General features: G+C 33.9%; 6 protein-coding genes across 7 annotated transcripts in view; all 6 read left to right on the forward strand.

Annotated features, from left to right (window-relative positions):
- LOC106099379 (putative uncharacterized protein DDB_G0282133) overlaps window positions 1-6,027 on the forward strand; it is a 9,463-nt gene extending 3,436 nt beyond the window's left edge. The window contains exons 2-5 of one of the 2 annotated variants that reach the window (XM_013277911.1): window positions 2,180-2,379; window positions 2,456-4,405; window positions 4,486-4,616; window positions 4,708-6,027. In XM_013277911.1, the coding sequence (XP_013133365.1) occupies window positions 2,181-2,379; window positions 2,456-4,405; window positions 4,486-4,616; window positions 4,708-4,932 (2,505 nt within the window). In that variant the 5' untranslated portion in view covers window position 2,180 and the 3' untranslated portion in view covers window positions 4,933-6,027. Of the gene's footprint in view, window positions 1-2,176; window positions 2,380-2,455; window positions 4,406-4,485; window positions 4,617-4,707 lie in introns of both variants that reach the window. The other variant, XM_013277913.1, reaches the window with a different exon arrangement.
- A 291-nt stretch (window positions 6,028-6,318) lies between these two features.
- On the forward strand, window positions 6,319-8,701 carry LOC106099263 (phospholipid scramblase 2-like). Its single transcript, XM_013277749.1, has 7 exons — window positions 6,319-6,468; window positions 6,901-6,957; window positions 7,156-7,296; window positions 7,445-7,662; window positions 8,061-8,228; window positions 8,389-8,538; window positions 8,609-8,701. The coding sequence occupies exons 1-7, from the start codon at window positions 6,408-6,410 to the stop codon at window positions 8,663-8,665; spliced, it is 852 nt and encodes a 283-aa protein (XP_013133203.1). The 5' UTR covers window positions 6,319-6,407; the 3' UTR covers window positions 8,666-8,701.
- A 426-nt stretch (window positions 8,702-9,127) lies between these two features.
- Window positions 9,128-14,639, forward strand: LOC106112014 (ankyrin repeat and MYND domain-containing protein 1-like). Its single transcript, XM_013294243.1, has 15 exons — window positions 9,128-9,331; window positions 9,646-9,819; window positions 9,981-10,190; window positions 10,326-10,523; window positions 10,600-10,796; window positions 10,877-10,997; window positions 11,065-11,248; window positions 11,336-11,828; window positions 11,927-12,095; window positions 12,166-12,375; window positions 12,455-12,694; window positions 12,799-12,937; window positions 13,444-13,639; window positions 13,765-14,098; window positions 14,276-14,639. Exons 1-15 carry the CDS (start codon window positions 9,206-9,208, stop codon window positions 14,492-14,494), a joined length of 3,210 nt encoding a protein of 1,069 aa, XP_013149697.1. The 5' UTR covers window positions 9,128-9,205; the 3' UTR covers window positions 14,495-14,639.
- A 77-nt stretch (window positions 14,640-14,716) lies between these two features.
- Window positions 14,717-17,198, forward strand: LOC106112042 (deoxyribodipyrimidine photo-lyase-like). Its single transcript, XM_013294275.1, has 7 exons — window positions 14,717-15,212; window positions 15,294-15,496; window positions 15,572-15,730; window positions 15,979-16,177; window positions 16,398-16,590; window positions 16,672-16,913; window positions 17,020-17,198. Exons 1-7 carry the CDS (start codon window positions 14,843-14,845, stop codon window positions 17,184-17,186), a joined length of 1,533 nt encoding a protein of 510 aa, XP_013149729.1. The 5' UTR covers window positions 14,717-14,842; the 3' UTR covers window positions 17,187-17,198.
- Window positions 17,199-17,713: 515 nt separating this feature from the next.
- On the forward strand, window positions 17,714-20,316 carry LOC106099287 (deoxyribodipyrimidine photo-lyase-like). The gene is made up of 7 exons (XM_013277787.1): window positions 17,714-18,180; window positions 18,251-18,453; window positions 18,682-18,840; window positions 19,125-19,323; window positions 19,396-19,588; window positions 19,660-19,901; window positions 20,160-20,316. The coding sequence occupies exons 1-7, from the start codon at window positions 17,820-17,822 to the stop codon at window positions 20,303-20,305; spliced, it is 1,503 nt and encodes a 500-aa protein (XP_013133241.1). The 5' UTR covers window positions 17,714-17,819; the 3' UTR covers window positions 20,306-20,316.
- Window positions 20,317-20,410: 94 nt separating this feature from the next.
- Window positions 20,411-23,872, forward strand: LOC106099286 (deoxyribodipyrimidine photo-lyase-like). Its single transcript, XM_013277786.1, has 7 exons — window positions 20,411-21,333; window positions 21,408-21,610; window positions 21,680-21,838; window positions 22,010-22,208; window positions 22,321-22,513; window positions 22,641-22,882; window positions 23,314-23,872. The coding sequence occupies exons 1-7, from the start codon at window positions 20,964-20,966 to the stop codon at window positions 23,478-23,480; spliced, it is 1,533 nt and encodes a 510-aa protein (XP_013133240.1). The 5' UTR covers window positions 20,411-20,963; the 3' UTR covers window positions 23,481-23,872.
- The last annotated feature ends 151 nt before the right edge of the window (window positions 23,873-24,023 follow it).

The raw sequence follows: 24,023 nt of genomic DNA on the forward strand, positions 1-24,023 counted from the left end.
AAAAAAAAAAAAAAAAAAAAAAAACATACAGACGAATTGAGTACCTCCTTCTTTTGGGAAGTCGGTCAAAAATGTAAAAGCATACTTCATATTTTTAATACGCGAAGACTTTAATACGGCCTTAGTTGCTCATAGCTAAATTAATTGTAATTGGCAAAACGCACAACCAATAGTGTCAAGATGTAAGTTTATATTAACAGAGCTTAAACTTTAATACCTTTATTACCCAACTTGAATAGCCGCTTCAAACTAATTCCAACTTCATAGAAACTTGAATGAAGTACAATATGAGCGGCCTACGCGTTAACTCAGCTTTTGAGCGGCTATCTAAAGTGCTTTCATGTCTTGAACTTTCTAGGAAGCTTACAAGATAGAAATAGATATCTCGGTACTGCACCGAGCAAGAAATAGATATTAAATAAACAGCGAGGTCTTATATTAAGACGAAATATATAACTTTTATTCGATTAGTCTGTTACAAATCTCCAACGAAGAAAAGTTTCTGACAGTTAAAAAGTATTACCCATCGCCATTCAAATCATTTTATGATTACTGATTTCCACTTATTTTTTACTTCCAAAACAATTCAAAATATTAAACAAAAAGGTTCCTAAAACTAAATTAAAGTAGCTTTGAAAACATATTATTTAAATAGTCATTTGAAATGCGAGCTGTAGTTCTTGGGTTAATTTGCATCTGACATCTAACAATTAGCGCATCCAGTTTAATTAATGCTTCTGACAGCTTTGATTGTCTTGCTAATTAGTAACTGAGTAGGGAAGATGATGTAATCTTATATTTATGATATCAAGATATTGAAATTAAATAGCATATACAATGAATTAGTTACCTGCATCGTATTTTAACATAATACAATTTCTTCTGGTAATTCTTAATTTCGAAGTATTTGCAATAAAAAGTATGTATTAAATGTGCAATTTTCCTTTCTTGTAATTCTGAAATAATTGAAGACTAAATAATTATGTTATTATGTGGTTTTAACATGTTTTTATATTTTTGCTTACGACGCTTAAATAGTAATAAAAAAGCTCTCTCTGTTCGCTATTCTCGCCACATATATGACGCAGTGAGAGTGAAATACAGCTTAGAGAGCACAATGAAAGCCTTTTGCCCGATTCAGAGGCAGTCAAGTGCGCTTTTCATCGCTTAGTGTTCGGTTTCCCGGACGTTTGCCAAAAAAACGTAGCTAGAAAATAGCAACGCACTTTCTTCCTTTTGTAATACTTTTTTTACACTTTATTTTGTAGCAAACTTTTTAAATTTATTACCCCGTGTATCATTTAATGAAGTGTCTATCATTTGTAATTACTTTCTTGATTCTCATGACACTCGATGGGTTTCGATTAGAGTTTAATTTCCAGAGACTTCACCCTCTTCGTTATAAAATGACAAAGACTAGGTAATTCCAGAGAGTAAGCTTGGAATTAAACTATTTTTCACTGTTTACTTTTTTAATTACATTTGATTTGTTTAGACTTTTATTCATTGGAATAGGCATTAAACTAATAGTGTTCTTAACGTTCTGGCCGTCAAGAATTTATAGCTCGCTCTCAGCTTTAGAAACTATTCGGTGCTTTTATTATCGGATCTTAAAGTATAAGGGTACGCCTTTCTTGTAAATAATATAAAACTATGATATTTTTTTTAATATTTTATCGCTATTTTCTTGTGCCATCAAAGAATCACGCGTAATTTTAAACGAAGTATTCCTGTGTCGTCAAATGTTTTCCAAGTAAACTGAAAGAAAACATTTACTTTACTTTCGTAAACAATGTTTCTGATGGAGTTTCTTGAACTTGTTTATTTTTCATTTACGTACCAAAAATTTCCGTTATCGTGTATTTTTAGTCATCCTTTTAACCTCTTATATATCTGACAGGAACTTTCCTCCAGCTCTTTTAATCGAGTGCTATTAACGTTAGTAACTTTATCTACTATCAGTGATAGACGGTATCGTTATAAAAAAAAACATTATCACAGGCTTGCAATTATAGATAATGATCCTTCATTATACATTATTACGAGCTTACTATACTTTTTTTTTTAGTTTCCTGTAGTCTGATTTTTTTTACAGCAAACGAAAAAAGAAAGCTGTTAATGATTAACATCTGGGCTATTCATTAGTCATTTTATTTTAAATAACTTTTCTTTTTAGCAGCATGACAATAAAGTGGTCGTGGGTGCTGGTCGCCCTCGTAGTCGCCAGCGCGAGCTGCGAAAGGGAGCGCAGAGGGTCATCTCTTCGCGGCGCTCTGGAGGCTCTGCAACGACGACAACGGGGACGCAGCCATGGCCCAATAATGCCTCCACCTGACTACGAGGACATCTACGAGTATCTGCCTCCACATGCATATCCAGGTTTGACAAAAGTTTGTTTTTGCAACGCCTAAAATCTAAAGAAATAAATTCACAGCACATTTAAATATGTTTACAGAAAACGACTACGTTATAGATACGGAAGATACTGTCGAGAGTGCTCCAAAATACATCTTTGAACTTTTGGATGACGAAAACGAACGTTCTCCAGAAGGTGCCTACGAATATAAAGTAATCAAAAAGAAAACCCACCCTAATTCCTTAAAAAAAGAATCAGCGTTTCGTGAAAGGACCCAAAATTCCGATAATGACGTACTTCGGAACATATTCATGAACCCGAACAATGAAGACGATAAAATGCAAGATCGAGCAGAGAATGATGCTGAATATGCGCTCCTCTTAAATCAATTATGGTCTAAATATAAACAAAATAATAACAATGTACGAGCTGATAATACAGAGGCACCCCAAGGTGTAGTCAAATTGTACAAGGAAAAAGTTGTCAAAAAAAGGTACCCCGACAACTGGGGACCCATCGCATTTAAAAAGAAACGTAGTTCCGACTTAGAAGAGGAACGATTAAATTATGAAGAGTCCAAAAATCGTGTTGATAACGTAAATCACAATTACAATGCATATGACGTAGCGGATAATGATAACAACGATATGCAAGAAGAGTATGCAATCGCTTTCCAACCAATAGACGATGACAGACTATCAGAAATTTTAGATGATGATCAGTATCCTTATGATGCGATTGAAAAACGCTTTCCAGTCACGAAGCGTAGCAGTGGACCCTACATAAGCCCACAACAGAAAAGATTTGCGCCCAATCAAAGCAAACGAGATTTACCAAAAACATTTAGAAGTAACACTGGAACCGATCCAAAAGTCTTAAGAGATCTGTCAAAAATATTTGGTGAACCTGAGTCTGAAATCATTAAAAACCCCGTAAAAAGAAGCAGCGATCATGATGAAACCTCGCATGAGATGAAACCACCTAACCTCACTATTCTAAGCCATAATGAAACACATCAACACAATGTTACGCAAGTTGAAGAGGACAGTCATGATCATAGCCATATAATTCATCATCCGGGCTTGTCTGGAAAGAAAATTGAACATGATCACGACGACGACCATGACCACGAACACGACCACGAACACGACCACGACCACGAACACGACCACAGTCACGGTCGCGGTCACGATCACGATCACGACCATGCTCATAATCATGATCACAGCCACGGTCACGCTAAAAGTCATGTTCATGACCACGATCATAAACACGAAAATGATAAAGCTGATAAACCTCTGAACATCAAAAAGAAATCCATAGACTGGTCTGATTATTTTGGAGTTGACAAGCGTTTCAAGAAATCTGTATCATTTGTTAATGATTTAAATCAAGACAGGCTCAGGAAACAATATTTCGACATATTCAATAAAGAGGTCATCTATCCTGTGAACTCCTTTCGTAAACACACAAACGTAAAGAGGAACTTCATTCAGCCAAAACCAAACGAAGAGACAGAAATTCAGATAGATCACACGCAGGCTGTTGCAATTCGCAATGACAATAAACGAAACACTGCTCTAGACAACGATTCTAAACTAGACAATATCGACAAGAAATTGCGAAATATGGAAGGACTGATCGTGGATGAAGCTTTACACTACTCTAATGTAGGCGAAAAACTGGATTCAAAGGAAGAACAAGAAATGAAAGAAAAATTACTGTCTCGCTTGGCCGCCGCATACAGCCTGGAGAAAATGAGAAAAGCATTAAAAGAATTTAAGCAAAGCTTGCAAACACAGAAGGCAATAAATATGAAACTGTCTACAGGTAATGACGAGACAAAAACTAAAAGGGTTGCAGTCAAAAAAGAGAAAGCTATTTCAACTACCAATGATGTTGCCAATTACCTAAAAGACGATGATAAAATTGATGATTTCCAAGACGAACAAGGTGCGGGACATTATTTAAATGGAAAAATAGAAGAACAGCTTTCGGAAGGTTACATGGGTGGGAGCGGACGACATCGTACACCAATTATGTCAAATGGTAAATATGCTCAGATTAATAAAGGTGCATAATATCTTAAGAATTTAAAAATGGTGGCATTAAAAATTACGTTTTTTCAGTTGGTTCAACGGGCCCATGTCCGGTTCTTGCAAAGATTATTCAAAGGTGCCGTGGTGTTGATTTATTGGCCGGAGATCGAGGACAACTCTTCCTCACTCACTGCAGCCTTCATCAAATCTGCTACTTATGTGTAAGATTTTTATAACAATTTTCCAAATTACGAGGATTTTTTATATCTATTTATTACTTTTCTTCCTATTAATAACATCAATTTATTTCAGGGCGAAGCGGCACCGACAACTTGCGATTTAGTTTTCCTATCGGAAGCTGATACTACTTGTGAAGGCGACATGAATTGCCAACGTGCGGCGCGCTCCACTTTGATGGCTCTTCGAGAGCTGCACGACAACCTGACCGACGAACTGGACGGAGAATGCGAGGCCAGCCCTTGCCTCGCTGCCACTTTAAAACTAAACAACGGTTGGCAAAGAGCACTCCGACGTTAGACAATCGGTTGAAATCAGTCACGATGATTTGATCATGGCATGTTCGCATGGTTTACCTATGCCCGAAAAAACTTTTAAAAAAGTAGATCGTTCTGGATCAATTCGATGCCCAGAACATTCGTAAATGTTATTTTAAAATATTAAGTAACAAACTGTTTGAGAAGATTTTACGATAGTTGTATTTTTTCTAAAGATCACCTTACTTATGTGTACTTCACTATTATTATCGTAATGTTTTTAAAAACATCCATTCGTGTCTAACCAGCCATAGACACGCATGGAGTTGAGAATGATCTCAGTTATTACTTGTACTAGGAATAATGAATATGGTATTTATGCGAAGATCTATGCTTTTGTTGTTTAATGTATTAATGGCATGTGCTGCGCGTCGTATGAACAATATTGTAAGTACGTTTTATCGATTCTATCTAATGTCATCTAGCTGTATTCAAGTATAAATGGTTCAGCATAAAAGAGGAAATCTTTCATAAATTCGTAGATGATTATGCGTGTATTGATATGGTAATTTTATCGTTGTTGAATATTTACTTATAAACTATACAATACTTGTTTTTAATGTGTCGACGTATGTCTAAGATTTAACATTATTGAACAATGTAATTTCAATATTTATCTTTGTGTATGTGTGTTATTAAAGTTATCAAATACTATGTTATTGGCTATATTTATGTTTCTTAAAAATGTTATATATTCAGAATGAAATTTAAGAAGAAAAATTCAAAGCTTTCTGACGATTCTCGAATGTGATATGATCCAAAAAATATGTTAAATGTTTCCGAAGGCTGTAGCACAACTTAGCTCTAGTGCACTTGTAGACTATACTAGGACAATAAAGATATATCGCTTTCGTACGACTTTATGTCACAATTAGGCAAGACGTCTGTCTATCGTTATTAAATATCCATTTCATGTCTTCCGAATATTGGCAAACATAAAGACTATAAATCGCGCAGTTAAATCATAATAAATTTAAACAAATGAAGCCATTCTCATTCAAAAATTGAATAAAAAAATTGAAATCCTTATGTACAACTACGAACAATCTACAACTTACTGCAAAATTGTATTATTCATACATGGATGTTATTACTTTATTCGTATAATGTTCTAAAACATATAATACACTAATATAAATGGTTTACAATTAATAATTTGTTTTATTACCTAAAACACTTAAGAAATAAAGAGATTCCCAACAACTCGATGGTAAACGTAGAACCATAAATTTAAATTTCTGACGAATTCGACTCTTTGATTTCAAAATTCAAGATGTCTGGAATAAAGATATCGATGTAGTCGATGGTATTACAACGTCGATGGTCGAGTTACACTGATAATTCTGATTTATCAACGCATACACTGATAAGGTGCAAAGTGCCGAACAACAGTGACGATAAACTATACCTCTAATGTATTAACAAACAAAACTGCTGGTAAAAATAAACAACATTATTATGGAAACGACAAATATGGAAAGAAATACTCAAGGAATCGACAATCCTGCTGCAACGCAAGGTATTTATAAAATGACCGTGCAATAATTTAAAAAAATCGCACAACTTTGAATTCCCAGAAACCAACACAGTGTCATATTATAGGCATCCTACTAACAGTTTTATTAAAAAAAGTAAAACAGTTAAGTCAATTTGGTATACCTAATTGAGATAGTAAACTTATTATACGTGTAGGTATCTAAGACCGGAAGTAATATCATATTTTCATGCTATCTCAAGTAACTGAAAATGTTGTTTCGCAAAAGTTACATTTCCAGTAACGACGCAAATTATCCAAAGAAATATCATTTTAAAACCAATTTATAACGGACTTTGGGAATGTCACCTTTTTAACAGGTCTTCTTGGATACCCTACGTATAGCCGAATAGTAGCGAATTTATTTTATAAGCAACGTTTACTTACTTCTTTAGTAATAACAGAACCATTTCACAGATGATGGAAATAAATTAAGGCCAGATCTAGTTATAAGCGTGCAGCCGCAGTCACAAGGTAAATTAACATGAATCATATACTTACTTCTTTATAAAAAGTAATATAATTTATTTAGAAAGGAAGAACATCTATCTATTCAGCTATCTGACGCCCACTGCTGAGCATAGGCCTCGCCCAAAGATCGCCACGATAATCAGCCATATGCCTCTCGCATCCAGGAGGAATAGAAACTAAAATTAACTGTTGATGTTTCAGAGAGCGTTCGCGCTGAATTGCCCGTGTCCACAATGAACTGGCATTCCCGTAGCGGTGGACAGTTCATTCCCATGCACGGACTCGATTTCCTTATTGGCACGTCCAGTCTTGTTATACAACAAACTGTAGAACTTAACGACCGTGAGTTAATTACACATTAAAACGTTCGATCCTATAAAGTAAAAGCAATACATTTTAAAATTCAAACGCTCTTACATACGGGGACGCTACTTATAAACAGCTTAGTCCAATGCGATATCTAAATATACTTTGATTTTTTACTTTCCAGTTACATCAAAAATCGATTCCGAAAATCGGTATATAATTCGAGTGCCGAACGGCGAGGCGTTATACTTCGCTAGCGAGGTGTCAACATCAACACAGCGATGTCTCTGTGGCACGGGGAGGGCGTTCGTCATGCATCTTCATGACAACACTCGCCAGGAGGCTATAGTCTTCAGGCGGCGGCTAGCTGGGGCTTCCTGCTTCTTCCCTTGTAGGCTACAAGTACGTTCTGTCATAACAGCTACTGAATTAATCTAGGCCAAGTAAATTATTTGCATTCGAATATATCAGCGTACATACTGTTGGTGTATACGGTATACCTCAGTATTTAAATACCGTTCGTTTTATTCTAGTTAATTTTTAAGTTTATTTTATAAGTTGAATTTAAAATTACTTGTTACTTGAGGTCAGTACTCAGCGGTGCTACACAAGTTACGCATGCATACTGCGTAGTTAAAACGTAGACAAACCGTAGCACTTTGTTATGGCGTGACTTCTACAATTAAAACGCTGTAAAATATGTTAAACGAGTAAGTGTGATATGAGAGTGATATTAGTATGATAAATTTTTAAGAATCAATATATATGTTACGACGTTTTTTATTTGCTTGCGTACTTAGGAGATGAAAGTAGTAACACCTCCTGGCAACTACGTGGGACGCGTGCACCAGCAGTGGTCGTGGATGGTGCCTTTCTACCTGGTGCGTGACGCCGATGATTGTGTGCTCTTCGTCATCGAAGGCCCCGCTTCTTTGAAGAGAAGCGCACTCATGTTGTCAGAATTTAAGGTTACATTTATAATTTACTTTCAAGAAATCATCTAACTTAATGTTGTTCAAAAAAAATGTATTTAACGAATACATAATACAATTTTGATTCTTACCATAATATGAAAACACAAAGCTTTTTAAAGACATTTATATATCATGTAGTTTTAAAACATTTCAGATAATGTCAGGAGACTCGTTACGTGAAGTGGGCAAGATATCCCACGGGTGGGATCGTGAGTTGGTGAACTTCACGACGACGCTTGTGTTCCCGGAGACTGCGGTGCAACCCAAACACAAGGCCCTCCTATTAGCTGCCACTTTCTTGATGGTACTAAACTTAATTTATATTGATAAGTTTTTCAAAGAACTTATAAAAAATAAACCTTCATTTGTTTCAGGAATACACATATTTTGAAAGAGCCAAATCAAGTTGTATGCGTTTCAATTGCTTTTAAAAGGCTTTAAGGGAATATTTGTTTACTTTTATATTATTTAACATTTGTTATTAAATGTAACGATGTTTTTACTTATAAAAAGAATTTTAATGACATCCTTCCAATCCAATAGTGGCTATCCCCATCGTATCCTGGTTCCTGCTTACCTCAGACATGAATCTGAGTTCGACTGAGTGAACAGCTACCTAGCGCGTACCATCTTTCGACTACATCGTCACTTCCTTCAGGTGGGATCGTGGTCAAGCGCTGGCTTAACAGATATAAAAAAATGACATCAATAAGAAAACCGCCATATTTTAAGTCGTGATTTTTTAATCTCATTATAATTCCAATTATCAAATTCAGATGGTGAAAAACTAATAAAAACGGTTATTTAATACACAAAAATAAATTGTGTTCATTTACGAACTTTGTGAAAATTGTCATACAACTGTCATACTGTGTTTTATAAGATCATGTCATTTGAATTGTAATTTATTTGCTATAATTATGCATATTCTCAATTTTATATAATATTATTAATTTTTATAATCTATACCTATGTCACGAGATTTTTGTGGAACAGTTAAATGTAAGTCTTGGCCTTATCAGCAATATTACATCGGAAATAAAGATGAGGTAAACAGAAGGAATGGCGATGGTGAGAACCACTGGACGGGGGCGAAGGTACCTTTATTGTGTTTTTTTAACACGCGTAACAATCACATACATACGAATAATTCTCTCTCTTCCAAAATACTACTTTTAACATTCAGTAGCAAGTTATTGTCAAAATATAATTAACGACATTTGATCTTCAAGAGAATAACACTACTGTTACTAACCTATTACTAACTGTAACTAACCTACGTTAAAAGATATTTCCATATTCTGTATCTATAAAGAGTAAAGAGTTACGGTAGAGCAAGTAGAAGTATTTCTGTCGTCCCTTGAACTTTTTACGTATCAAAGACACAGTTCTAACCATTGTTTTATCATAGTCATTGGAGAGATATTCTGGTCAATTCTTACGTGACACAATGCACGGCTTAGGAGAATATTTTTGGCGATATCTCGATAAAGAAGGAGCGTTTTACACTTACGAAGGACACTTCTATTGCAACAAACTTCACGGCTATGGTAGTCTATCCTATCCTGATGGACGCGTCTTTAATGTAAGCATCATAGTTAAGTTAAATAAATCGTATGTTAAATCATTTTCGTTTGTTAAAAATTGTATTATACTTTTACCCATCAATCGTAGAACTTGCAAGCTCTATCAGCACTTCACTAAATACGTAACACTTCTAAAATATTTATGACTTAAATTACCTAGGGTTTATTTTACTACAATATAAAATTGGGACCAGGAGTGGAATCATGTGTAGACATACGACAAAATGTTGGTCTTTGGCTTGGCGACCAATTAGTGCGGTTAGCTTGGATGCCACCAACATATAGCTTGATTCTGAATTTAAATTCAACTAATACTGGCCGAGCTTGTGTTGATGAACAAAGAATTTTATTGACAACATGTAATAAAACCGTAAGTACATACATTATCCTTTTGTAACATTCTTCTTATCTAAACTAATATAGTTAAATCAATATTGGAGTCAATTAGCAAACATATTTGTTTCAAGCCCGAGAATAAATAATTAAAAAAAATGTATTTTCGTAGTTTAATGAAAACCCAGCAAAAGATCTTCTCATCCAATACGGTTTAGATTCTGAAACAGCTGAAGAGAAATGGCCGAAATTGTACCCGAGAAATTGCACAGACATGACTAGCTCAGTGTTTTGCCTCCATTTGTTTGACAATGTTTACTACGGAGCAAAAGAGCAAAACATTTTAATAGAAACCCAAATGAAAGAAAAGGTTTGAAATTAACAAATTGAAACAAAGTAATTAAACGTTTACAACAATGTTAATAGAACTGAAACAATTTCTATAGATTACAGAAAGCGCTGAAAATATCGAAGAAAGTAAAACCTATTTTGCGTGGAATAATAACACAATCATAAAACACATGATGCAACATGCATTTGCGCATGATCATCAACGAAATGATTTCGGTATAAAAATGTCAAATGTCCTTACTGAATCTAGGAAAAATTTAAAACCACCGGCAAAGCACGAACAGGATTGCAGGTTCAGTATTTTATTGAATTGACTTAAATAGTTTGTGACGTAATTCAATCTCCGATGACAATAATCTTATAATGTCGCAGAACTTTATTGATGGCCAGTTACTTGGGTTATACGGAAAAAGTGGTTCAACTTATTAATGAGTGCAATATACATCCAGATTTAACAGACGTACAGGGCAATAATGTCCTGATGTATGCTGTGGTAAGTGTGAATTTAATCTCGTAACACAAAATCGTCTACACAACTTTTTGATTTTTCCCCTCGACAGTGCGGAGATCATGCAGAAATCGTACATTTTCTCGTGGAGGCCGGAGCTAATATTGATAATTATAACGATTGTTGTTGCACGGCCCTTTGCATCGCTATAATACGATACGTTTGTGCTTATAAAAACGTATCTGTTAGATCCATGGCACAAGCATTGATACCAGAAACAAGTTTGCTACCAAGTCGTAAGTTTTCATCTACTTTGTTATGTTTATGAACAATAAACAAATTAAGACCTTACCTAAGTTTTTATCTTCCATTGCATTTTTCAGCAGCTTTAGAAAATGTATGTGAATGGTATTTAGAAAAAAATATATCATCTCCCCAAAAACTTAACGGTCTCGGAAAAAATCCAAGTAAAATCTTAAAACCTCAGAAGAAAACAAAGTCTGCAATGTCTCTTAGGGATCAATTTAAAAAAACTTTAATAAACCTATCTGTACAAGATCAGACTTTAGAAAAAGAAGAGGCTGATGTTGTGAATAGTGAGGACGTATTTATGTCTATTCTAGACGAATATTTAGCGAACATAGCAGAGATATTTTCAAGACCTACATCGGGAAGCAATGTTACATACCTTTTTTCAGTCAATGATATAGCAAATGAGATGATAGATAGTGAAATGGAAGAGCAAAAGAAAACTACTGATAAAAATGCTAAAAAAGGAACTCTAGTTCCACCCAAAGTACCCAAATCTGTAAACGAGATTCCTCAAAAAGATACCACTGGTTCAGCAAATTTTACAGACAGAAGTGAAAATGAAAGGTACTTTATCAAACACTACTTTGATGTAGGCAGTAGATGTACTTATGGTTTAATCGATTATATTCTCTATCTTAATTTCTTATTTTTACTTTTTACAGCTGTCAAAGATCGTTAACTACAGTAGTGCAGCTACTCTCGGATGGAGCAGATCCAAGGCTTATACGATGTCCGCAGCCAGCTCTCTTTATGGCAGTAGCGTCAGGAAGTAGTGTCTTAGTCCAGCATTTAATCGACCATGGTGCCAATGCAAATGAATATTATTCACATGTAAATCTCATTTATTATTTGATGTCTTTTCTGAATCTTCTTTGATATTCACTATTTTTATTTTGTTTAGATTCTAGGTTATTCACCACTTGATATAGTCATTTCCTATCAGTTTACAATGGATGTTTTAAATGTTGTGCGCGTGTTACTGGAAAACGGAGCGGATGGCAAACACCGACTGCCATACAAGCCTCGTGTTTCCTCCGAGTTAATAACGCCAGGACCAACACTTTTGCATGCGGTGCTAGCGAAGGCAGTTGACGGTTCAATGGAAGAAGAGGTTAAACTTGATAAGAATTGATCCAGTAGTCTATTCAATTATGTATTTTTTAATATAAAGGCTCTACTTAACCTTACAGATTCGTCGGGAGATTCTTGAACTTCTACTGACTTACAATTGCAGTCCCATAGAACAATTTAATGGCCGTTCAGCAATAGACGTAGCGATGTCCAAAGGAGCTGACGTGTTTGATGTATTTATAAGTCATTCGAAAGTCGACCTTAATGCAATTATAAATCAATCCAAACAAACTATATTAATTAAAATGTTTGCATTGTCGTTTTTCAAGACATTGGAAAATAAGGAGCGTCTTGAAATTGTATGTAATTTAACTCAGTATATTTTTTAGCACAAACACATTCAGTTTTTTTTCTAACTTCTGTATTGGTAGCTTCTTGAAACTTTATAACCTAAACTTTTTAGTTGACAAATTTGTTACTACGAGGCGCTGACCCTTTTCGACCTTGCCAAAATGAAGCAGAGGAATTTGATAACTTTTTCGTATACGCAAGAAAGTTTCTTGATGGACTCGATGGTACTGATGTAAAACACAGTCCATCTGGTGAGAGACACGTACATTTACAAGTAGATGTAATCGCTAGTTAATTTAGTACATTTGAATTTTATGTTAAACTAGCTGTACCGTGCGACTTCATCCGCATGAAATTATAATTTTATTGCTTACATTTCTCAAATGACAACGAAAGCCTGTCCATATATTGATCTTGCTTCCTTAATATTGGCAGCTTGTAGTTTATGGTCCCTTTCCCAAATGGTCTTTATTTCTAATTTATTTACCCCTTAAGTTTAATAGCGTGAAAATGTATAGCCTTAAGCGTTACATTAGTGTAGGGCTTTTTATTAAAAAATGATTTATTTAAAAATATGCTATAATTGCTGACATCTTACGCCACAAAGAAGTGTTTGTTTACGCTTTATTATAATACCAACCGAAATGACATTATATGCCTATTCGTTATTTGTTAAACCTAAGGAATGACTTTGAAATAGCAGCCAATAATTAAGGTATACCTGTACACTTAACATATCTTTTTTTTTTTAAATTAGTAAGTAAACATGAACAAAAAGTGAAGAAAAATGGTAAATCTAACATTGACAAAGGTGTATCGAAACAGAAGGCAATCCCGACAGATATTGATGAATATAAACTGGCGCTACAACTTGTGATGGATCTGGGCCGACTCTCGCACGTTCGTTGGCTACGAGCAAAATTTGTTACTGAATTAATTAGAACAATCAAGAAGTAAGAAATCGATATCAGTATCTCTTAATTAGAGTAATTTAATACTTAATTTTTTAACGAAATTACTATTTTTATTTTCTATATTCCGTTTAAAAATCACCTTATCTTTGAAATGTCGCTTGTAGATTTAAACATCGACACTGGAACATGATACTAAAAGAAATTGAAGACAAAACGGGGATCAGTTCATGGCTTACGATACCAGACTGTCTAGAAATATGGACAAACCTAAGTAAAAGAATTAAAAATGATAAAACCGTTTTGAAATATCTACTCTGCATTGTATTTTATTGTTGCCGATACATTAATGATAAAACTGACATCGAAGTGAAAGTAACTGCCCATGAAAAAGCTACAATTGAAAAAGAAGTTCGGAATTATATTCGTAAACATGAAATGGTGAAGGATTTAACCACAATAACTAATTATTACACCGCTATTAAAGAAGCTAAAGAAGATGTAAGTGGTTTATTTACATTTACATTTTAACAGTTATCAAATACATGTTGGTTGAAGTAAATGTTTCGTTGCCTTATCGGCTTAGCTTAGAGTTAAGTTAAACACGTCTTCAATCATTTGGCTCTACAAATCATAAAAGGTGAATGAACGTAGTTTTTATTTTTTTTCTTTTTTCAGACAATCAAATACAACGTGTGCTTTGAATGTTGTCTACCTTTAAAGGAAGAAAAAGTCGTATGTTCCTTGTGCAAGAGTGTTTATTTTTGTAACAATGAATGTATAAAATTAAATGTGGATAGAGACGACTGTCACCCCTGTAGCTATAATTTAAAGAAAATGTATTTTTCAAATTCTAACAGCGACTCTAATTTTGGATCACGAAGCCAAAATTCATAATATTCAAGCTTAGCTTATATTTTTTTTAAACATCTGTACGAACCTAAAACGCATAGTTGATACATTAGATTTGTACAGCTTTGATTATTTTTAATAAAATAATTTTATATTTCTTATTTTGTTCCCTAATATAATTATAAATAAAACTTGCTGAAACTTTTATGTCCTATTTTTTTACGCGACCAAAAAACTGGTCACACTAAAACAATACATCAATATAGTCACTTTAACATTGACATTACAAAGGCGGGATAACTGAAATATCAAAAACAATCAAAGTTTTTGAATAACAAATAGTGTATACATAATTCAAATTATAAATATAAATAGGTGAAACATATCTTAATAATGCCTCCACCAGCGAAGAAAAAAAAGACTTCACTTGCGTCGGGGGGCTTCAGAAACAAAACAATCAAGTCGAGTCTTGTCGACTTCATAAATAATATACAAAAGAAGCGAGAGAATACAGCCGATTCAATTTTAGATTTTAATTTTCATAAAAAACGTGTACGTATACTATCACAAGTTCAACTTGTGCCTGATTATTGCGCTGGTGTTGTTTATTGGATGTCGAGAGACAGCAGAGTTCAAGACAACTGGGCATTTCTATTCGCGCAGAAGCTGGCTCTTAAAAACGAGGTTCCTTTGCATGTCTGTTTCTGTTTGGTTGAGAAATATTTAGATGCATCATTGAGACAATTCCATTTTTTAATTAAAGGTAAAAATATTTACCATATTAGTATTATTGATCATTAAAAAATATCATATTTAACATCTAATCTAATCGGCGTGGTTCTAGGTTTACAAAAAGTTGCTGCAGAATGTAAGAAATTAAATATTTCATTCCATCTGCTAGAAGGTAGTGGAGATAATGTTCTGCCACAATGGATCATTGAACACAGGATTGGAGCTGTTGTTTGTGACTTCAATCCCCTAAGGATACCTACGAATTGGGTTGAGAATGCTAAAAAGAAATTCAGAATGGATGTCCCTTTTATACAGGTAATACAAATTTATAAAATCACTCAATTAAAAAGTAAATAAAGGTAACAATGTCTTTAAATTATCTGATTACAGGTGGATGCCCATAATATAGTGCCTTGCTGGATAGCTGCAGATAAACAGGTGCACACCATATATAGCATGAGATGTAAAATCAATTCCAAACTAGAAGAATACTTATCAGACTTCCCACCGGTTATAAAACATCCTTACACAAGCAGTTTTCTACCTGAGGTAATCAATATTATATTTCTAACTTCTGTATATTAACCTATCCAATGTACATATAAATAAGCAAAAACAACAGTTTTTAAAGAACTTTCAGGATATATTGGACCTTTATTTCTCTTGTGTTCCTACTGTTTGTCAACATATTTGTAATATTAAAAATAATACATGTAAACAAGGTATCAAAATAGCAATATCATTGTGCTATTTGAATTATTTCTTTTATATGACACAAAATTTTTAATTGGTTATAGCCAATAGATTGGGACAAGGCAATAGAGACTAGAGAAGCTGACAAGACAGTAGGACCAATAGAGTGGGCCAGTCCAGGTTATGAGGAAGCTATGAAGACATTAAAGAGTTTCATAGACAAGAGATTAAAAATGTTTGCTGACAAACGAAATGATCCAACAGAAGATGCTTTGAGTAATTTGTCACCTTGGTTTCACTTTGGTAAATGTTTTTTTTTTATTTTTTAGTAAATTTTTATTAATTTGCTAACATTTCTTTTAAGCAAACCAACTCTAGGCTTGTGCTAGAATATGGTTCATGACAATAGTTGAATGGCGGGATTCGAACCTTCGACCGAAGATCGGTATTTCGTACCCTAAACCATTAGGCTATTGGCGCTTTATGCGTATAAAAGCTAAAAATATATGTGTGATTATAACAGGTCAGATTTCAGCACAAAGAGTAGCGTTATGTGTTCAAGAATACCAATCGCAGTATACAGAGAGTGTGAAGGCATATTTGGAAGTTGCTATTGTTCGACGCGAATTGACCGACAACTTCTGCTTTTACTGTGAAAATTACGACAATTTAGAAGGAGCTGATAACTGGGCAAAGAAAACTTTAGATAAGCATAGGTTATTTTTTATTACATTGCTTTCATTGTTGTCATTATTAAATGAAAATTTTTATTATATAGCCTTTTATACATATTTCAGGAATGATAAAAGATCACATATTTATACATTAGAAAAACTAGCTAAAGCAGAAACTCATGATGAACTGTGGAACTCCGCACAACTACAGATGGTAAATGAAGGCAAGATGCATGGTTCTATCAGAATGTACTGGGGAAAGAAGATTCTAGAATGGACACCAAGTCCGGAAGATGCACTTAAATATGCAGTATACTTGAATGATCATTACAGCATAGATGGCAGAGACCCAAATGGATATGCGGGTAAGTATTTTGTTTTAAATTAAGCAGTTTCAACAAAAATATCTTAAATTCCAAAGCTAGCTAAATTCTCTCAATTTGAACCTTATGAAATTACATATGTTTGCAGGATGTATGCGGTCAATATGTGGTATACATGATACCAATTTTGTAGAGCGACCAGTTTTTGGTCAAGTTAGATACATGAATTATAATGGATGCAAGAAAAAATTCAACATTAACACTTTTGTTGAACTCTACGGTGGCAAGAAACATATGTACATAACTGCTAACTAGTCTCATTGTGGTTTATTACCGTTTGATGTTTTTACCAGCCCCTTTTTAAGTCTTAATTAATACAAAAGTGGCCTTGCAATGTATGTGTATTTGTTACGTGATATAAGTAAATACGTTTATGATTTTTCTACAGACGTTTTTATGTAATTTGTATTTTAAAAATAAAAAACATATGTTATGATCACAAGGTGAATCAATAAATTATTTTTTTACAGATATTTCCTCATGTAATATCCCTTAAAATGAAATGAGAAAAAGAGTATCGACATAGGCAAAACATTTTACCTAAAATTAAATACTATGCTTACAATGCTTTCTTTAATTTTATCCTATTTTTAGAAACATGTACATTAAACATCGGATATGGTAGCCAATGCCGATTTAAATAATCTTTCACAATAAACAAGCTACTACCAATATCCTCTGTATAGTCTACATGCATTTTAATTACCTGTACAATGTCAGTGTCAGATTCCGACATTGTCACCTTGAAAATGACATTTAAAAAGGCGCCAATGTTACAAAAAAGAAATTCATGTTTTAATTTTAAAATTGTCTAAACACAATTACGTTTTTTGTTCTAAATTCATTAAATACTCTGACTTTCTGCTCATAACCGAATTGAAATCAAAGATGCCATCGGCACCAAAGAAAAAGAAGCTGGCATCATCCACAACTGAAAATATAACTAAGGCAACCTTATCAGACTTTATTATTGAAATACAAAAGAAACGTGAAGATACGGCTAATTCTATTTTAGATTATGATTTTAACAAAAAACGAGTGCGTATAATATCACAAGTACAGCTTGTACCGGATTATTGTGAGGGAGTTGTTTATTGGATGTCGAGAGACTGCAGAGTTCAGGACAATTGGGCATTTCTGTTCGCTCAGAAACTTGCTCTTAAAAACGAAGTTCCTCTACATGTTTGCTTTTGTTTAATTGAAAAATGTTTAGACATGTCTTTGAGACAGTTACATTTTTTAATAAAAGGTAAAAATAACAGCTGAAACAGCTAAGGTCCGACATTATTTTGTTGCTGAAACATAATATTAAATTTCAGGTTTAGAAACAGTTGCAGAAGAATGCAAGAGGTTAAATATATCATTTCATCTATTGAAAGGTAGTGAATATGATGTACTAACACAGTGGATAGTTGATCATAAGATTGGTGCAGTAGTATGTGATTTCAGCCCTCTTAGAATACCAAAGAATGTTCTTGAACAGGTTAAAAAGAAAATTAAAGAGGATGTACCCCTAGTACAGGTAAATCTTTATTATTTTTTTCGCCAATATTTGAATCAAGTTGAATTTGCAGATGATATTACAAAAACATTGTCACAAATGTTTGTGGTGAGCTTGTGTACAAAAAGTTATATTGCACTGTTATTCAGTATACCCATCAAGCTAATGAGAGTTCACTACTTTTAAACCTACCTTTGAGTTTATGAAACATAAATACAGGGGAAAGTGTAAATCATTTATAATTTCTAGGTGGATGCACATAACATAATCCCTTGTTGGATAGCTTCAGAAAAACAGGAACTTACTGTTTGGGGAATGAGAAATAAAATAAGCTCCAAGATAGATGAATATTTAACTGAGTTTCCTCCAGTAGTCAAACATTGTTATACAAGCAAATTTGCTCCGAAGGTATATAAATTATTTATGTAACTTATTGGCTTTTGCCTGCGACTCTATAAGGGATTTAAAAAACATGTGTTAGTAGCCTCAGTGTACAGACTATGTAGTAAGTAGCTTCAATGCCAAATAGCATCATAATCCATTAATCTATTTCAGAGAACCTGTAACAATCCATCCATCTAAACTTTATGTTAATAATATAAATAAGATGTAAATAGAGGTAATCACAAAGTGGATTGTTTGTTTTTATTGCTAATTTGACATTTAAAAAAATAGTTACTTTCGTACTGTAGTCTATAGATTGGGACAACACAATCAAGACAATAGAAGTTGACAAATCTGTTAAACCAATAGAGTGGGCCAGTCCTGGTTATGATGAAGCCATGAAGACTTTAAAGAATTTTCTAGAATCAAGACTTAAGATTTTTGCCTCAAAACGAAATGACCCAACACAAGATGCTTTAAGCAATTTATCACCCTGGTTTCATTTTGGTAATTATTAAATATGGTTTTTTTTTTACTTTTATGTAAATTAGATATTTTAAAACACCCTTTACTTTACAGGTCAAATTTCACACCAAAGAGTTGTGCTGTGTGTTCAAAATTATAAATCAAAATACTTGGAAAGTGTTGATGCTTATTTTGACGCAGCTGTTGTACGTCGAGAACTAGCGGAGAACTTCTGTTTTTATAATAACCATTATGATAGCATTAAAGGGGCTTATAATTGGGCTCAGAAGAGTTTAACTGAACATTGGTATGCCTTTTCAATATCACTATGCTTCTGTTTTTAATGATGCTTTTCCCTTAACAAGAAATATATTTCAGGAATGATGAACGAACACACAATTACACATTAGAACAGTTGTCTGCAGCTGAAACACATGAAGACCTGTGGAATTCAGCTCAAATGCAACTTGTGAAAGAGGGAAAAATGCATGGCTTTCTAAGACTATACTGGGCAAAGAAGATTCTGGAATGGACGTCAAATCCAGAGGATGCGCTCAAATTTGCAATACACTTAAATGATCATTACAGTATAGATGGCAGAGATCCTAATGGATATGCGGGTAAGTACAGAGTAAGTCAAAACAGATAACAGATGGACAGTAGCTTGAACTAGGTATGGATTGTATGGACTAACTGGCGTCATTAAGTGTTCACATTATGCCAATTGAATGTCAGTCTAGTAATGAAGTGCAATGTCCAACTGTACTAGCTAAGTTTGAATTAGGCAATAATCTACTAATTTATAACAGATGCACAAATATTAAACTTTGTAATTTAAAAAAAACATATTTATCCTAAACAAAATTTTACTTCGACAGGTTGTATGGTTGCAATATGTGGTCTTCTTGACAAATGCTGCGTAGACCGGCCCGTGTTCGGTAGAGTTCGGTACATGAACTGTAATGGTTGTAGGCGGAAGTTTGATGTTGATGCCTTTGTAGAACGTTACATAGAAATAAAATAACAGGTGTGGTTTAATTTTTATAGAAAAGAAAATTAATGACTGGTAGATAGATAGTATTTTATATAAATTATAGATACGGAAATGGAAATTAACATAATGAAATAGATTGTCCTTTGTAATATGAGTGGCTATTACCATTAAACATAACACTAGCTGTTAATCTCGAGGACCACGAGTTTTATTTACATCATATTTAATGCATAAACATCTGTTCTCGGCGGTATTTTCAAACTGCTAAAGGTCAAAGTAACTTCTCTACAAATGGATAGGCTATAAAAGACGTGGTATTTGTGCCTATCTGCATTGCGCCATTTTAGCGATAAAGATTGCGGTCGATAGCGGTTGTGGAGACTCGAATAATCGAGATAAACTTATCATTAACATCAACACGCGGTTTAAGTCGGAACGAAGTAAAATCTCTCATTTTGAAGCAATGCTCTTATCCATTTAAATAGATCAATACGCACAAGTGAATTACGGACTATGGTAACACTGCCCATTGCTCAAAAACCTGACATTGACAAGTTATAACAAGATAAAACGCGGGCAAAGTTAATAATTACAAACATTTAATGATTCATGTGAACTTTTCAATACGCAAAGGTCAAAGATACAAATCATTAGAAATACTCGAAGCTCTGGGTTTTTGACCATATAAATGGCGTCTGCAGCTAAGAGAAAAAAGTTGTCTAAGGCGACCTCAAAAGTTGTAAAGAAAGAAACGAATACAGATATCACTGATTTTATAAATGAAATACAAAAAAAACGAGAAAACACTGCAGATTCTATATTGGATTTTGCTTTTATTAAAAATCGCGTGCGTATTATTTCACAAGAGCAACTTGTACCTGACTACTGTGAAGGTATCGTTTATTGGATGTCAAGAGATTGCAGAGTTCAGGACAACTGGGCATTCTTGTTCGCTCAGAAGCTCGCTCTTAAGAACGAGGTTCCTCTTCACGTCTGCTTTTGTTTGAGTTCAAAAACTTCAGATGTTTCTTTGAGGCAGATTCATTTTTTGATAAAGGGTAAAAGCAAGTTTTGTTATTTATAACTCCACAAATTAAGTGTTATTTATTAAATATACAATGTTTAATTCTAGGTTTAGAAAAAGTTGCAGAAGAATGTGATAAATTGAACATATCATTTCATTTGCTGGGAGGAATTGGTCCAGATGTTTTGCCCCAATGGGTCATTGACCACAAGATTGGAGCTGTCGTGTGTGATTTCCTTCCTCTGAGGACACCAATGAAATGGGTTGAGGAGTTAAAAGAGAAACTGAAAGAGGATATACCTCTAGTTCAGGTTGAATATGTCACTGTGATATAATTATATTTTGGTAAGCGAGTTTTTATTATATAAATAAACTTTCAGGTGGATGCACATAATGTAGTGCCTTGCTGGGTAACTTCAAAAAAGCAGGAGTATACAATATGGAACATAAGAACTAAAATCAATGGCAAGCTGGAGGAATACCTCACTGAGTTCCCACCTTTGATTAAACATCCATACCAAAGCAATTTTAAAGCAGAGGTATGTTTTTGCATGTTTTCAGAACATTCTTATAAAATATAATATAATTTGTTAATAATTACTTAAAACCTTAGTTTATTATCTTAAAATGTTAGAATTGTATTACAAACATCAATTATAATTTATCACATGCCATGACCCTATCATTTTTATAGTTTAGTTTCACTTTAGGAAATAGATTGGGACAAGGAAATCTCAAGCAGAGATGCTGACAAAACAGTTGGACCAATAGAGTGGGCAAGTCCTGGATATGAGGAAGCTATGAAGACATTGAAGAGTTTCCTAGACAAGAGATTAAAGAATTTTGCTGCTAAAAGAAATGACCCCACAGAAGATGCTTTAAGCAATTTGTCACCATGGTTTCATTTTGGTAAAGTATATTATTGATTCTTTGCATTTAAACTATAACTTAAACATAAATTTTCTTAGATGCGCATTGCATTTCATCAGAATATAATTAAAACCAATTAAAAACCCACCAGGTCAAATCTCAGTACAACGAGTTGCACTTTGTGTTCAAAACTATCAAAATCAATATGAAGAAAGTGTAAAACTCTACATGGAGGAGGCTGTTTCGCATAGAGAGTTAGCTGACAACTTTTGCTTCTACAGTGACCATTATGATGACATAAAAGGTGCTTATAACTGGGCGCAGAAGACTTTAGAAGATCATAGGTTTGTATACCTTCAAGATATAAAAATTCATTATTTTTAATTTCCGGCCTGTTTACTTAAAACCAAATGACTACTATAATGAATTAATGAAAAAAAAACCATTTTCGTTTTTTTTAATCTATTGTAGAAAAGACAAGCGTACCCACATATACTCTCTAGAACAGCTGTCTAAAGCAAAAACCCATGATGAATTGTGGAACTCTGCACAACTGCAGCTTGTCAAAGAAGGCAAGATGCATGGCTTCATGCGAATGTACTGGGGCAAGAAGATTCTAGAATGGACACCAAGTCCAGAAGATGCACTTAAATATGCAATATACTTGAATGATCATTACAGCATAGATGGTATAGACCCTAATGGATATGCGGGTAAGTACACATAGATACACTACTTTACCATAACAGTTTATGTCACTGATTCTCAGAATGGTTTTTAGTAAACACCATAGATTCTTCGGGAGACTTGGTAGGGGTACATGATCTCTAAAAAATCCATAAATTTAATAGGAAAAAAGTTAGGAATTTCTGGTTTAACATAATAGTTACATATGTAGTCTTTGAACTTAGGGGAAGAGGAAGACAGAAGTAAGAATGCATAGATTGTGTGAAAGAGAAAATGAATTGAATTATGACTGCTGATGGAGATGTATGGAAGAGTACATACTATGCTTACACTTCATAGGGAAGGCAGGTTAATGAATCTTTGAACTTAATGCAAATATTTATGGACCACATTCTTTCCTACACCATATGGTTGTTGAGATTATTTTTAAATTATCATATTAAATGTTATTATGCAGGTTGTATGTGGTCAATAAGTGGTGTTCATGATCACGGGTGGACGGAGCGTGCAGTGTTTGGCAAGGTACGGTACATAAGCTATGACTACTGCAGGCGGAGGTTTGACGTCGACGCCTTTGTCGACAAATACGGAGGAAAGAAACATAAATACATTGCAGCTAAATAGACAAGATCAGATAATAGTGCTATGTATTCATATTTTGATTTGAATCTAATTTTTAATAAGATAAGTACATTTACTCAACAGTTAAAACAATCAAATTGCTTCATATGTAACATACTTCATTTTTTACGCAAAAATAAAGTAATTCATAGTTAGGACCAATGTACAGTCGCGGAAATCTGCGGTGTCCACATGAGAAAAATATCCTATTTCGTGCAACGCGACGAACTCCTCCTCTAACAAATAACCAATTAGATAGTTGAGTTGCGCAAACGACGAGATTGCAATAAAACGCTATTAATATGTACCTCTGACGGATTTTTTTGGTAATACACATTTGTAAACTGCATCCTATTGATTATTGCCCAGCGGCTGCATCTCAATATGTACAAAACGTTTTTAAATGACTAGCATTTGTGGTGAATCATCGCTAGATTCCCCGATTGTACAAACAAAAGATAATACTATTGAGAACATTTGATATTTTATATTTGAATACTCCACTCATTGCAGTACTCGAATATATTTTAATCGTGTTTTTATATA

Source organism: Papilio polytes, unplaced genomic scaffold, assembly GCF_000836215.1.
Source record: "Papilio polytes unplaced genomic scaffold, Ppol_1.0 DF824135.1, whole genome shotgun sequence".
NCBI classification, from domain to species: Eukaryota; Metazoa; Arthropoda; class Insecta; order Lepidoptera; family Papilionidae; genus Papilio; species Papilio polytes.

Bases quoted from the DNA above. Each gene is read 5' to 3' on its own strand.
- LOC106099263 (XM_013277749.1), top strand. From the start codon at position 6,408: ATGGAAACGACAAATATGGAAAGAAATACTCAAGGAATCGACAATCCT. The intron at 6,469-6,900 runs GTATTTATAAAA...ACCATTTCACAG, and splicing joins CAATCCTGCTGCAACGCAAG to ATGATGGAAATAAATTAAGG. The intron at 7,663-8,060 runs GTACGTTCTGTC...TTGCGTACTTAG, and splicing joins TCTTCCCTTGTAGGCTACAA to GAGATGAAAGTAGTAACACC.
- LOC106112042 (XM_013294275.1), top strand. From the start codon at position 14,843: ATGCCTCCACCAGCGAAGAAAAAAAAGACTTCACTTGCGTCGGGGGGC. The intron at 15,213-15,293 runs GTAAAAATATTT...GCGTGGTTCTAG, and splicing joins ATTCCATTTTTTAATTAAAG to GTTTACAAAAAGTTGCTGCA. The intron at 16,178-16,397 runs GTAAATGTTTTT...TGATTATAACAG, and splicing joins GTCACCTTGGTTTCACTTTG to GTCAGATTTCAGCACAAAGA.
- LOC106112014 (XM_013294243.1), top strand. From the start codon at position 9,206: ATGTCACGAGATTTTTGTGGAACAGTTAAATGTAAGTCTTGGCCTTAT. The intron at 9,820-9,980 runs GTAAGCATCATA...TAAATTACCTAG, and splicing joins CTGATGGACGCGTCTTTAAT to GGTTTATTTTACTACAATAT. The intron at 12,938-13,443 runs GTGAGAGACACG...TTTTTAAATTAG, and splicing joins TGTAAAACACAGTCCATCTG to TAAGTAAACATGAACAAAAA.
- LOC106099287 (XM_013277787.1), top strand. From the start codon at position 17,820: ATGCCATCGGCACCAAAGAAAAAGAAGCTGGCATCATCCACAACTGAA. The intron at 18,841-19,124 runs GTATATAAATTA...TTCGTACTGTAG, and splicing joins CAAGCAAATTTGCTCCGAAG to TCTATAGATTGGGACAACAC. The intron at 19,902-20,159 runs GTAAGTACAGAG...TTACTTCGACAG, and splicing joins AGATCCTAATGGATATGCGG to GTTGTATGGTTGCAATATGT.
- LOC106099286 (XM_013277786.1), top strand. From the start codon at position 20,964: ATGGCGTCTGCAGCTAAGAGAAAAAAGTTGTCTAAGGCGACCTCAAAA. The intron at 22,209-22,320 runs GTAAAGTATATT...AAAACCCACCAG, and splicing joins GTCACCATGGTTTCATTTTG to GTCAAATCTCAGTACAACGA. The intron at 22,514-22,640 runs GTTTGTATACCT...AATCTATTGTAG, and splicing joins AAGACTTTAGAAGATCATAG to AAAAGACAAGCGTACCCACA.